We start from the raw sequence: 12,250 nt of genomic DNA on the forward strand, positions 1-12,250 counted from the left end.
CTCAGCGGTAACTTTTTGAAACCTGGCTAGATAATCCGGTGATGCAGGCCACCTAGCTCACCTCTGTCTCTACCCAGGTGTACACAGTTGGGCCGGATTATGCCCATGCGGAAGCCCGGAAGTCCCCTGCTCTGGATGGGAAGGTTGAACGGGACAGTGAGGGGAAAGAAATCCGTTATCCGGTCATGCTGACTGCCATGGAGAAGTTAGTTGCCAGGAAAGTCTGTGTTGCCTTTAAGGTTTGTGCATCTCCCATTCTGTAGGAGTAACAGATTGTTCCCTGAAACGTTCTGTTTGTGCCCCAGGCATCCTCTTCTGCCACAGCCTGTCACCTCATTGGTCCTGACATCCCTGAGGCAGAGGTCTGTAACCAATCAGGCAAGCTGAGGGGACGTGGGGGTGGGAGGGAAGGGAGCAGCTCAAACATTTTCTGTGTTCTCAGCTACATGTGGGCTGAGAACATTTAGCCTGCTTGTGTTACATTGGTTGGTGTCACTCTCTAACTTGTGGCCTGCCATCTGCTACTCCCCTGGCCTGTCCCTTCGTTCACTACTTTCCCACTCTCATGTACATCTTGGTGCATGTTTTCTGCCACTTGTTCAGTGTCTGTTTTGCTGTTGGGCCCATGTACATTAGCTGCTTTTTGGCATTGCTACCCCCTGGTTCTGGTCCTGTGCTTGCATGTGGAAGTGCTCCTTGCATTTCACAGGGGTTCAGCACCAATGTGATTGCACCATTTAGAGCCAGTCTTGAAAACCCCTTCCTCTGCACCGTTAGAGTCCTAGTGTGGGTGGGAGACCCAGGCATTGCAGCTGCACTGGTTCAGCTGTCCCTCTTGGTGCAGTCCACAATGTTCCTGCTCACCCTCCATAGCTACCCTGGTCTCAGCTCCTTGCCATGTACTTACCCATGACCTGAGACTGCCCCTTCCCTTGGAGGGTGCTGAGGTGATGCTTGGCAGTTCTTGGCTCTGCCCAGTAGTGCCTTCTGCTGTCTGGGCTCTGACAGACCTGAGAGCAACTGGGGGATGCTCCAGCAATTCAGCTGTCTTGTTCCAGCCACCTCTGGGCTTGCCCAAGGCACAGCAAATCGGTCCCTGTTTCTGTGTGAAAACTTAAAATAAGCTTCCCCTTCCAGACACTGGGCTCTGTTCCACTGCCTTCACTCTGCAATGCCTCATCTCCCCATGCAGGTTGTCTTTACTGTTCTTTTCCCTTCCACCAGTTCTGTACTTTTCCTCTCCCTTAATTTCTGAGATTTCTCTGCCTCCCCTCTCTTCCCCCTCCCCCCAACTCTTCACTTTCTTCTCCATGCCCCATCTTCCACCACCATCCCCAGCAGGGGCGCACACATCCAGATATGTTCTTCTCACCATGGCAGCAGTTGTCTGTATCACCAAGCAAGGCAGCGCCAGGTCTCCCTCTTTGTGCAGAGGCCATCCAGCTCTGGAACTAATGCATGATGTCCTGCTCCAGGCCACATATCTTCCGGGTGCCAGCAACTCCCTTGCAGACACACTCAACATGTCCTTCCGCATCAACCACGAGTGGGAACTGCACGATCCCACACTACACTCCATTTTTCCACTGGTGGGGCCAGGGCCGGATTTACACCTTACGCGCCCCCTACGTACAGCATCTTCTGTGCCCCCTGCCTACATCTTTTGTGTTTTCTGTAAAAAAATGAAACTTTTAACCCACTTTTAGGTGACCCTAGAACGCCGGTGCCCCTAGGCACGTGCCTACTGTGCCTAATTGGAAATCCGGCCCTGGGTGGGGAAACCCCTGCTGGGACCTCTTCACGACCAGCAAGAACCACAAACTCCCCCTTTATTGTTCCAGGGGAACACTGGGAGTGGATTCACAGGGCGATGCCCTTCTCCTGCCGTGGACCAAAGACAAACACTATGCCTTTCCACCCATTCCCCTCCTCCCACAAGACCTGCGCAAAATTTGCTGGGACCGGGCTATAGTCATACTGATAGCCTCCTTTTGGCCTCGCCAATATTGGTTCACAGACCTCCTCCACTCGCCCCCCCCCCCCCGCAGTCCACCTCCGCACCCACCTGCATCCCCTCATGCAGGCACAAGGACGACTCCAACACCCCCACCCCACCCCACTCCACCTCACGGCTTGGTATTTGGATGGAACTTGCACATAGACCGGGTGTGCTCCACCCCCCCATATGCGACATCCTCATGCACAGCAGGAGGCCATCCACCAGCACCTGCTGTGAGGCAAAATGGAAGCGCTTCACGACCTGGGCACGCTGCCACCATTACCCACTGGACTCCATATCCATTCCTAACCTCCTGGACCACCTTCTCAAACTGTCGGGTCTTGCCCCCCCCCCCATATGGGTTCACTGTGGGGGCACTGTGCCTTCCTCCCTCTTCACTCACGCAACCACCACTCGTTTCCTCAAAGGTTTGCTCAACACCTTCCCACCAGTGCTCAAACCTAGCCCCTCTTGGGTCCTGAATATGGCTCTCTGCCCTTACTAAACCACCCTTTGAACCCCTCGCAACCTGCTCTCTCGCCCAGCTCTGTGAAGGTGATCATCTTGTTGGCTATCACCTCGGTGAGGCACACTAGTGAATTGGCAGCCACGATGGCTGACCCTTCCCCCCGCCATCTTCCACAAAGACAGTCTCCTTGTGCCTATGCCCCAAATTCCTCCCCAAGGTGGCCGCTGCATTCCACCTCAACCAAAGCATCCACCTTCCCCTCTTATACCCCAATCCTCATGCCCTCCACAGGACCAGAACATTACAGTCGCTTGACATCTGCCAGGCACTAGCTTTTTATCTCCAATGCACCTGTGCTTTCCTAGTCGTCACTGCCAAACGTTGCAAGGGCCAGGCCCTCTCCTCCCAGCGCATCTCTAAATGGATTGCCTGTTGCATTTCTGAATGCTCCTGTCTCTCGTGTACCCCTGCCCCCTGGAGTCATGGCTCACTCCACGCAGGCGCACGCTGCCATGTCCACCTTCCTTGCGGATGTGCCATGGCAGGACATTTGCCGGGTAGCCACATGGCGCCCCATCCACACCTGTACCGCTCACTATGCCATTGCCCCAGAGCGGCTGTGGGTGTGGCCGCCGGCCACACTTTTACAGACTAAGGCCTGAGCTACACTACACAGTTAGGTTGACGTAAGGCGGCTTAAGTCGACCTAATTATATCAGCGTCTAGACTACAGCCTTGTCCTGCGGATGTATGTGCCCTACTACATAACTCCATCTCCATGAGAGGTTTAGGGCTTATGTTGGTATAGTTAGGGTGATGCAGTGTCTGTGTAGACACTGTGTTACTTACATTGGCTGTCAATTTCATGGCTCCAGTGGAGCAGGCAACTAAAGCCCAGCTGTTCTCTGCTCCCCTGGGGAGCTGGGCAGCTGGCCACTGCTCAGAGCAGGGGTGAGAAGCCCGGGCTGCTGGACCCTGCTCCCAGTGGGGAGTGCAGGGGGAGAAGTCCAGGTGGCTGGACTCCACTCGAGGCTGAAAGAGGGGGCCTGGGCTGGACCTGCTCCTAGTGGGGAGGGCTCCCCCCGCCCTCCTCCCCCTGAACATTGGCTGTCTTGTCAACTTCTGGCTCCATGCTGGAGCTGTGAAATTGACAAGGCTTCCCAGCTCCAGGCAGGGAGCAGGCAGGGGAGAAGAGTGGGGCGAGAAGCCAGGGCAGCTGGACCCCACTCCTCAGGGGCAAGAAGCCCAGGTGGCTTCCCCCATTCCTGGTGGGGAACGGGGAGGCGAGGGGAGGGAGCAGCCCATCGGGAGCCCAGGAGCATGTGGGGCAGCTGGGCTCCCTGCAGGGAGCTGAAGCTGGTCTCTCAGCTCCTCACACTGCACTACCCGTCTTAGGTTGGTGGAAGTGCTCCTGGTGAGGATGTGTACCACTGACCCAAGGAGGTTAGTGTGGACATCAGCCACCACAGTAATTACTGCACTGGCTGTAAGTTGACCTAATATAGGTCAACTTAAGTTTTTAGTGTAGACATACCCTATGACTTCTCGCAGGTCCTCGCGCCCACCTCCATGCTGTGCACAGCTCGCTAATCACCCACATTTGGAAACCATATAGAACCATCGTTCAAAGAAGAGGAGGTTACTTACCTGTAACTGGAAGTGGTTTGAGGTGTGTGGTCCCTATTTGGATTCTAATACCTGCCCTCCATCCCCTCTGCTATGGACTACATTGCTTGGTGGTAAGAGGGATACTGGAGCAGCATCGACCCGCATGGCCTCTTATAGCCTTGGATGCAAGCACGCGGACAACGCACGATGCACATGCGGGTCAACGGACATTGTTGCAATACAAAACGGTTCTGGCTGCAGCGCATGGCATGAGTGCGCATTCACATTTGGAATTCAGACAGGGACCACACATCTCGAAGAACCCCCAGTTACCGGTAAGTAGCCTCCTTTTTCTAGTCCTTGTGGTTGAGGAGAAAAGCTTGTGGAAAACAGTTCCACACAAATGCCATGGCTGTGGAATTGCAAAACATATGGGACCCTGTATGGAACCAAAACTATCCACAAGTTCCCCACTTCTGCGCTATATGCAGGTGAGACCAGGAGTCGGTCCGTTACCACTCAGAGGCAGCCCAATTCATTTGGACAACGTATTGCTATTGTTATGACCTAGCAAACATTCATGTACATTTTGGAGATGTCCAGTGCACTCAGCTGAGACTTAAGACCGCTTGCATAGTAGCCTTTGTGCTGTCTTCATCATGGGACTTTGTAATGCTGCTCAGAATGCTGTATGCGGCTTTTCCCCTCAGCTGAGGTTTGAGAGCAAGAGTGTAGTCACTTCTCATACACTCTTGAATGGCACCCAGAGATTATGCTTGTTGTGACAGTTCTGCTGTCCTAGTTCACTTCCTCATGGTGCAGACCCTTTATCCCACAGATGTGAATATACACAGGCTTACCTGAAAGGGCCAGTTACTGGTAAGTAACTCCTCTGTCTTTTCTCTCTCCCAGAATCCATGAAGTGTATGTATTGGTGGTATGGGGGTGCTGAAGCCAGAGAGTCCTAGCCTTCCTGCCAGGAAAAGCAGAGCTTGGAAGGTCTCTGAGGAGCTAAGTTGTACAGTGTATTGGCTAGGCCTGTGCCACATAGTCCTCTTTCATGGCTGCTGGGCTGGGTCTGTGCTGCCTGCCCTGTACCCTGAGCTCTTGGGGAGGCTTGTCTGAATCCCTTGCCCTTTGTTTCCTCCTTATGCAGCAGACAGTGTGTGGGTTTGACCTTCTGCGGGCGAATGGCCACTCCTTTGTCTGTGATGTGAATGGGTTCAGCTTTGTGAAGAACTCCATGAAGTATTATGATGACTGCGCCAAAATTCTTGGGTATGTAAAGAGCTAAAGCCGTGTGTGTGTGTGTGTGTGAGGGAGCTCCTCCAAGTATGTGGTATAACCCTACGTGCCTTATGCTGGAGAGCTCAGCGAACTGCTCAGCAGGGAACACTTGCTTTGTATTTGAAACTTGTAAGTGCTTAGGATGGGGAAGCTCCAGGGTGTAAGGGGTTAATTTCTCTCAGATGCAGATTTGCCAGCCAATATTAGTATCTTCAGATGTAGTCGAGTTGGCCTTCTTACAACCTACTGAACCCAGCTACTGTACTGGAGATACTTGGAAAGTGATTGGTTGGCCTGATGCAAAGGATGCCAATGCCGCACTCTGGAGCTCTCCTGCTGGGTCTGTGACATGACAAATCTGACTTGAGAGTGTGTGCAGGACTAAAGGAAGCACCGTCTGTGGCATAATGGGTTTTGAGCAAGGCTGTGGTGGAGGGGGATTCTAGGGGAGCTTGTCACTGGGTGCAGATTGCTAAGGGAATGGGATTCCTGTGTTCTGGTCTGTTCCAGGAATATAATCATGCGGGAGTTGGCTCCCCAGTTCCAGATTCCCTGGTCCATCCCAACAGAGGCAGAGGATATTCCCATTGTCCCCACAACTTCAGGCACCATGTGAGTATCTGTTAGCCCCAGCAAAGGGTGCCCCCATGGGTAGCCAAGGATTGCCATACTCCCCCATAGCATTGTGCTTCCCCTCCAAGCATTTGGGTCTGTGCAGAACACACAGACTGTAAGGCACTAGAGAGACCTAACCAAGCTAGGGGAGGGCAGCACAACGAAGGATAAAATTGAGTGTTGAGAAATGCAAACTAATGCACATTGGAGGAATAATATGAACTGCTCATATGCCTTCGAGGGTTCTAAAGGAACGACATCAACTCAGGGAAGGGACATGGGTGTCATGGTGACAGCTGAATGAGCCCCTTGCTCAGTGTGCAGTTGCAATCAAAACAAAACTGGTAGGATACCAAAGAAATGGGATGGTGAAAGTATCATGATGCCATTATATAATCTGTGGGATGTCCTCATTTAGAATACTGTGGTCAGTTCTGGTCACCCCGTCATAAAAAGGTTGTACCAGAAATAGATGGGGTGCAGAGAGGGGTGATAATGAACAGGAGCCTGACAAAACTCCTATGAAGAGAGAGAGAGAAGATTGGAATTGTTACCTTAGAGAGGAGACAAATAGGAGGGTAGGATAAAAATATACAAAATGATGACTGATCTGGAGAAGGTAGATCAGGAAGTTCTCTTATTCTTGTATGCTGGGAAAGGTTGTTGAGAACAGTCAATTTCATTGACTGGTGACAAATTTGAAGTTGATGAAAGCAAATATTTTTTCACACAAGACAGCCTGGGGAACTCATGGCCACAAGTGCATATTGTTGCAAAGTGCTGCACAGGACTCAAAAAAAGGGTTGGCCATTTATATGGATAATAAGCACAGCCAGAGTTACTGTGGTAATTACTGAAAAGTTTTGGAAGTGATGTCATTGCTCCTGCTTCTGGGCATAAGCTGGCCTTAACTAATGGGGGTCAGAGGAAACTAGCCCTGGGGCAGGCTGCCCCAGAACTGCCTGGTGCATGGTTTTTTCGTTTGGTACTGGCCAAAAGCAGAGACCGGTGTTGTCCCAGTGGTCTGGTCCAGTCTGGCCATTTCTGTGTTCCCCAAGTGGAATTGTGCACTTCCTGAAAGCAGTTTGGCACAGTCCAAAGTCCTGTTCCTACAGCTGCCCTAACATCTGGCCCAGCTCACACCACCAGAGTCTCCTGCTGCTTCATGCTTACATGTCAACTTGTGAATGCTGTGACTCTGTTGTCTGCTGTGGTGTTAATGTGGCTGTAGCATTTTGATTCCTGTCTTGCAGGCTCTGAACTTGTGTGCCAGTCTGGGTTGGGGTAACCGTATCTGATGATGGGGATTCTCCCAGATCTAGTGTAGGCTTTCTAATACTGAAGCAGACTTCTGAGAGCATGGGGGCGAAAGGGGTTTCTGCAAGAAGGGGATCTGTCTCCTTGTGTTGGTGTTGGAATGGGAGAGGGAGGAGTATATGGGAAGGGTGCTGTCTCCTGACAGGGCGTATGCTTTTCGGTTTCTTCCACTCTAGGATGGAGCTGCGCTGTGTTATTGCAGTGATACGACATGGAGACCGCACCCCCAAGCAGAAGATGAAGATGGAGGTTAAGCACTCTAGGTAATGGGTGCAGCAGAAGGGGTATCGACTCTTGCAGTCAAGAGAAATGATAGGTAGAGAGCTTAGCTGCTGAGGCCATGGATCAAGCATGAGAGCCCACTGTGTGGGAAGTAGTGCTTTCTCTGGCTCCATTCACCGCTAATCCCTTTCACTCAGTCAATCTAGCCTGCCCCAGGAAGCTCCTGCATTTTCCATGCAAGCACTGGGAGAGGGCAGCTTGTGATGAAGGCTTGTTCGAAGTGCAAGATCTTGGACTTCCTGCTGGGCACTTGCAAAGGGAAGGAGAGAAACCATTGGCTATCTTTCCTTCTCCTAGTTCAGGCTGAAAGCACCTGTTTCCTGGGAATTCTGCGGGGGCAGGGATGAGCCTGCAGACATGTCAGCTCTCGCTGAAGAGGCATAGCTGGGTATGTAGGGATGACCATCCTCTTGGCATGGGAAGAGCTGAAAATCTGACTAGGTCTGTTTGTCTGTTTAGGTTCTTTGAATTATTTGAGAAATATGATGGCTACAAGACAGGGAAGCTGAAGCTGAAGAAACCAGAGCAGCTGCAGGTGAGGGGAGACCTCCCTGGGGTCACTGTACAGAAGACCTGGGTGATCTGGATCCGAGAGAGAGCTTTTTGTGGGGCTGGTCAATGGGAGGAGCACTGCCTGAGCGCTCTCCCCATCACACACACAGCAGGTCATGTCACTAGCTTCCAGCAGGGACTGCTCATGGGCAAGAGCCTGAGGAAAGATGAACTGCTGTAGAACCACAATAATGTCAGTCCTGCTGCTCTCCCATCATGGCGCTGTCTCGGTGAGAGAGCGCCTCAGACTTCGAGAACTGGAGGAATTGAAGGCTTGTGTTTGCTCCTGAGCAGGACAGAGCTGCAACCTGAAAGTGGAAGGAACTAGAACTGGCCCTAACTTATCCCGGCTAAAGCTGTGTCTTGGAGATCAAAAATGTCCCTGCAGATGAATGTGGGAAACGGTTTCAATGATGTCAAGTATCAGAGGGGTAGCCGTGTTAGTCTGAATTTGTAAAAAGCAACAGAGGGTCCTGTGGCACCTTTAAGACGAACAGAAGTATTGGGAGCATAAGCTTTCGTGGGTAAGAACCTCACTTCTTCAGATGCAAGTCTTGCATCTGAAGAAGTGAGGTTCTTACCCACGAAAGCTTATGCTCCCAATACTTCTGTTAGTCTTAAAGGTGCCACAGGACCCTCTGTTGGTTTCAATGATGTGAGCGGCCATGGAGCTAGGTGCATGCTATCTGAGTGCCCATCCTCCCTGGCTCACTGGGAGGAGAGTGGGTGACTGGGGGCTGGGTGTCCGTTAGCCTTGGGGCACTGTAAGGGGAGGGGGTGCAAGCTCTCTGGGTACATGATAGATGGTGCTTGTTATCCCTGACAGGAAGTGCTGGATATTGCGCGGCTGCTAGTGGTGGAGTTGGGAACTCACAATGACTGTGAGATAGAGGAGAGGAAGTCCAAATTGGAGCAGCTAAAAACTGTCCTGGAGATGTGAGTAAGAGCGAGTCTGGTGGGGTGGAGGCTCATGTTAGAGCTGCCTACTTCCCGGAGGATAATAGTGCAGCTACAGAAGGGAGACACATTATTGAAGCACTGTGTGCTGCTCATGTCATGCCTGGCCAGTCCCCTAGGGGTGGCAGAGGCTGCAGTTACCTTCTTGTAGGCAGCAGTACCTGGAGGATGACACCAGCAGGGCTTGTTCCGAAACTTGCACCACAAGCACCAGTTCTTATTTTTTGGGCACTGTAAGCATGACGTCTTCTGGTTTTGGTGTAGAAAGGCCCATCGCCCTGACCTAGCAATGCTCTTGTGACAATGGGGAACTTCCACTGCTGGTAAAAAGGAAAAAGCATCCCCTTGATGCACAGCACTTGTGCATATAATGTCCTCTGTCTAGAGATCTGCAAATGGAATGGAGGTAGCTTTGCTCAGGAAGGTTGTTCTAGCCCCAAGAGTGCAACAAAAGGAAAACTGAAACCTTGATGTGGGCCTGGTGAATCCAGTATCTCTGGATTTGGCCTTGCGTTTGCCTTGCAGAATAGCCTATGGGGCCCACATAACAGGTGACATGGTGGTCTCATGGCATCTCCAACATACAGAAGCCTAAATCTAATAAGTAGACCAGATCTCCCCTTGTTTGGGCCTAGGAGGCAGCACTATGGGACCCTGTGTTCATCTGTCAAAGGTATAGATAGAAATTAAGAGTGTTTGACGCCCTCTGGACACTAATTTCTGAGTCCAAGAAAGTCTTCTGTTTTCAGACTATTTTGTTAAATGAGGCAGCAGGCAAACCTGCCAGCTTTGTATGCTGGGTCACAGATGTAGAGCACCAGCGCATAACTTGGCCACTTAGTGGTGCTGCCAGGAAACAAGCCCATCCAAGGACAGTAAGAAGGGCATTGCAGGGAGCTTGAGTGGCCTTGCCTTTTGCTGCCTGGGGACTATGGGGCCAGGGTATTGATTTCTCTCCTTTGTGACAGGTACGGACACTTCTCTGGCATTAACCGCAAGGTGCAGCTAACCTACCTGCCTCGTGGGCACCCAAAAGCTTCCAGTGAAGATGAAGGTTAAAAAAACCCCACATGCTCCCTCTCAGACTGGTTCTAATCCCTGGGGCTCAATACCTGTATGCTGCTCTGTCACCCCAGCTTGGACTGCACCTTTGGGGTTGTGGGGACAGAGCAGAGTGCTGGTCAGAAGGACGAATGCATGCCTTCTCTGCCACTATGGCAAGACCTACTGGAGCGAACACCTGAATGCTTTATGCCATCAAAAGGCTGGGAACACATACCCCCATCCCTTAGGGCGGATTGGAGTTCACATGCTCTGTCTTGAACTTCTGTCATTAAGGCTGGAAATTTGACCCCTATGTCCCCAAAATCCAGAGCCCCCTAATCATGCACTTACTGAAGTCTATTAGACAGGCTCTTGTTGATCCAGCGCCCACTGAAATCATGCCCATGCTGAGACTCCTCTGCCATTGCCCTATAGGCCCGTTGGTCTCTGGATCCTGTGCCCCTATTTTATAGTATGGTGACTGCCTGTTTATCTGTTTAGATGCCCGTAAGGAGCCCTCCCCATCTCTGCTACTGGTGCTGAAATGGGGTGGAGAGTTGACCCCAGCAGGAAGGGTCCAGGCAGAAGAGCTTGGTCGGGCCTTTCGCTGTATGTACCCTGGAGGCCAAGGTGAGCTTTCCCTCTTGTGCTGCTCATCAGTTGTGGTCTCTGACTGTGCACAGAGGCCACACGTAGCCTGCTAATCACCATTGGTGACTGGACACATGCATGCATCTGAATACTTGATTAGGCTCTAGTAGCATATGTGGCTCAGGGCTCCACCACTGCTTTAATTCAATAACTATTTCTGTTCTGTGTTTGGAAAGAAGGATGATGTGGTTGTCACATGAGGATGACTAACTACTTTCCAGTCCATTTGTAACAGAGGAGGATGTTAAACAACATATACTAGTGATAAATGTTTTAAAATCCAGCAGGCCTGGAGAACTTGGAGTTGGGAGGGCTGGCAGGGGCTTCCTACCCAGCTCCACATCCCTGCAGCTCCTAGGCGGCAGAGGCAGGGGCCAGGGCAAGGGCTCCGCTGCTCCTGCCACAAGCACTGGCTGCTGCAGCTCCCATTGGCTGGGAACTGCAGCCAATGGGAGCTACGGGGCGGGGCCTGCGGGCAGTACGTGGTATGGAGACCCCTCTGCCGCCTAGGAGCTGTAGGGGGGCCATGCCAGTGGGAGCTGGGGGGGCCCCCACCTCAAAGTAAGTGCCCCCTGCACTCCCCAATCCCCTGCCCCTAGCCCTGAGCCCCCTCCCACACACCCAAACTGCTGCTGCCGGCCCAGGGGCTGCCCAGCTTGAAGAGCCCCCGAGCTAGCACCAGCCGCTGCAGAAGTCATGGAAATCCGCGAAATCCGTGACCTCCATGACAGACTCGCAGCCTTAGTAATGACTAGTCACAGTCCCTAGGAAGAGGGCTGTGGAAGACAGGATAGGCATGGACAGAAAGGGGTTTGCAATGCAAATAGAAGTTCATTTAGTCTGTTAATAAACCAGACCCCAGAAGAGGAGATTTTATTTGCAACTCTAGTCATACAGTGTGTGATTGTCCCCCTCCCTCTGAGGCTCTGGTAGAGACAGGGCTGCTCCCCTGCTGACACTGGGTAAGCTGACCCTGCAGTTTGTCATTCAGGGGCTAGTAATGGGCTGTCAATAGGAATGGCTCTGAGTATCCAGGTGTCTTCTTTAGCCCCTAATCACTGACTCGGGGGTTTGTTCCCATCAAGTAATTAAGGGCTGTAGTGGGTTTGGGGTCATTCCTCCCCCTCTGGCTCAGAGGGAGGCCCCTGTGCCTCACTACAAGGACCCACACTAATAACAGTAACTTGTTGACATCAACCCTTCCTGGTTATGATGATTTCTCTGCTCCCTGGCCCAGTGCCCTCAAGCTAGGACTACGTGGATTGGTCCCATCCTGCAGTGAATCAGTAGAACTCTTAGCCTGTTTTTTTCAGCCTGTGTCAAGTATTAGCCAAGGCCTTCCCCACCACAGCTGCTTTCTGTGCAAACCCAAAGACTGAGTGTCGGTGTGACTGAACTTTGCAGAGAACTGTAACTGTCTCAGGAAGGTATCTGTTCCCTAAAGGAGTAGAATTTTGGATGTGTATTTA

General features: G+C 51.9%; 1 protein-coding gene across 1 annotated transcript in view; it reads left to right on the forward strand.

Moving 5' to 3' along the window:
• PPIP5K1 (diphosphoinositol pentakisphosphate kinase 1) overlaps window positions 1-12,250 on the forward strand; it is a 115,856-nt gene that overhangs the window by 16,153 nt on the left and 87,453 nt on the right. The window contains exons 9-16 of the mRNA XM_065411547.1: window positions 78-239; window positions 5,233-5,354; window positions 5,874-5,975; window positions 7,472-7,558; window positions 8,037-8,112; window positions 8,956-9,065; window positions 10,055-10,140; window positions 10,632-10,760. Of these exons, the coding sequence (XP_065267619.1) occupies window positions 78-239; window positions 5,233-5,354; window positions 5,874-5,975; window positions 7,472-7,558; window positions 8,037-8,112; window positions 8,956-9,065; window positions 10,055-10,140; window positions 10,632-10,760 (874 nt within the window). The remainder of the gene's footprint in view (window positions 1-77; window positions 240-5,232; window positions 5,355-5,873; window positions 5,976-7,471; window positions 7,559-8,036; window positions 8,113-8,955; window positions 9,066-10,054; window positions 10,141-10,631; window positions 10,761-12,250) is intronic.

This window comes from Emys orbicularis, chromosome 10 (genome assembly GCF_028017835.1).
Source record: "Emys orbicularis isolate rEmyOrb1 chromosome 10, rEmyOrb1.hap1, whole genome shotgun sequence".
In the NCBI taxonomy this organism is placed as follows: domain Eukaryota; kingdom Metazoa; phylum Chordata; order Testudines; family Emydidae; genus Emys; species Emys orbicularis.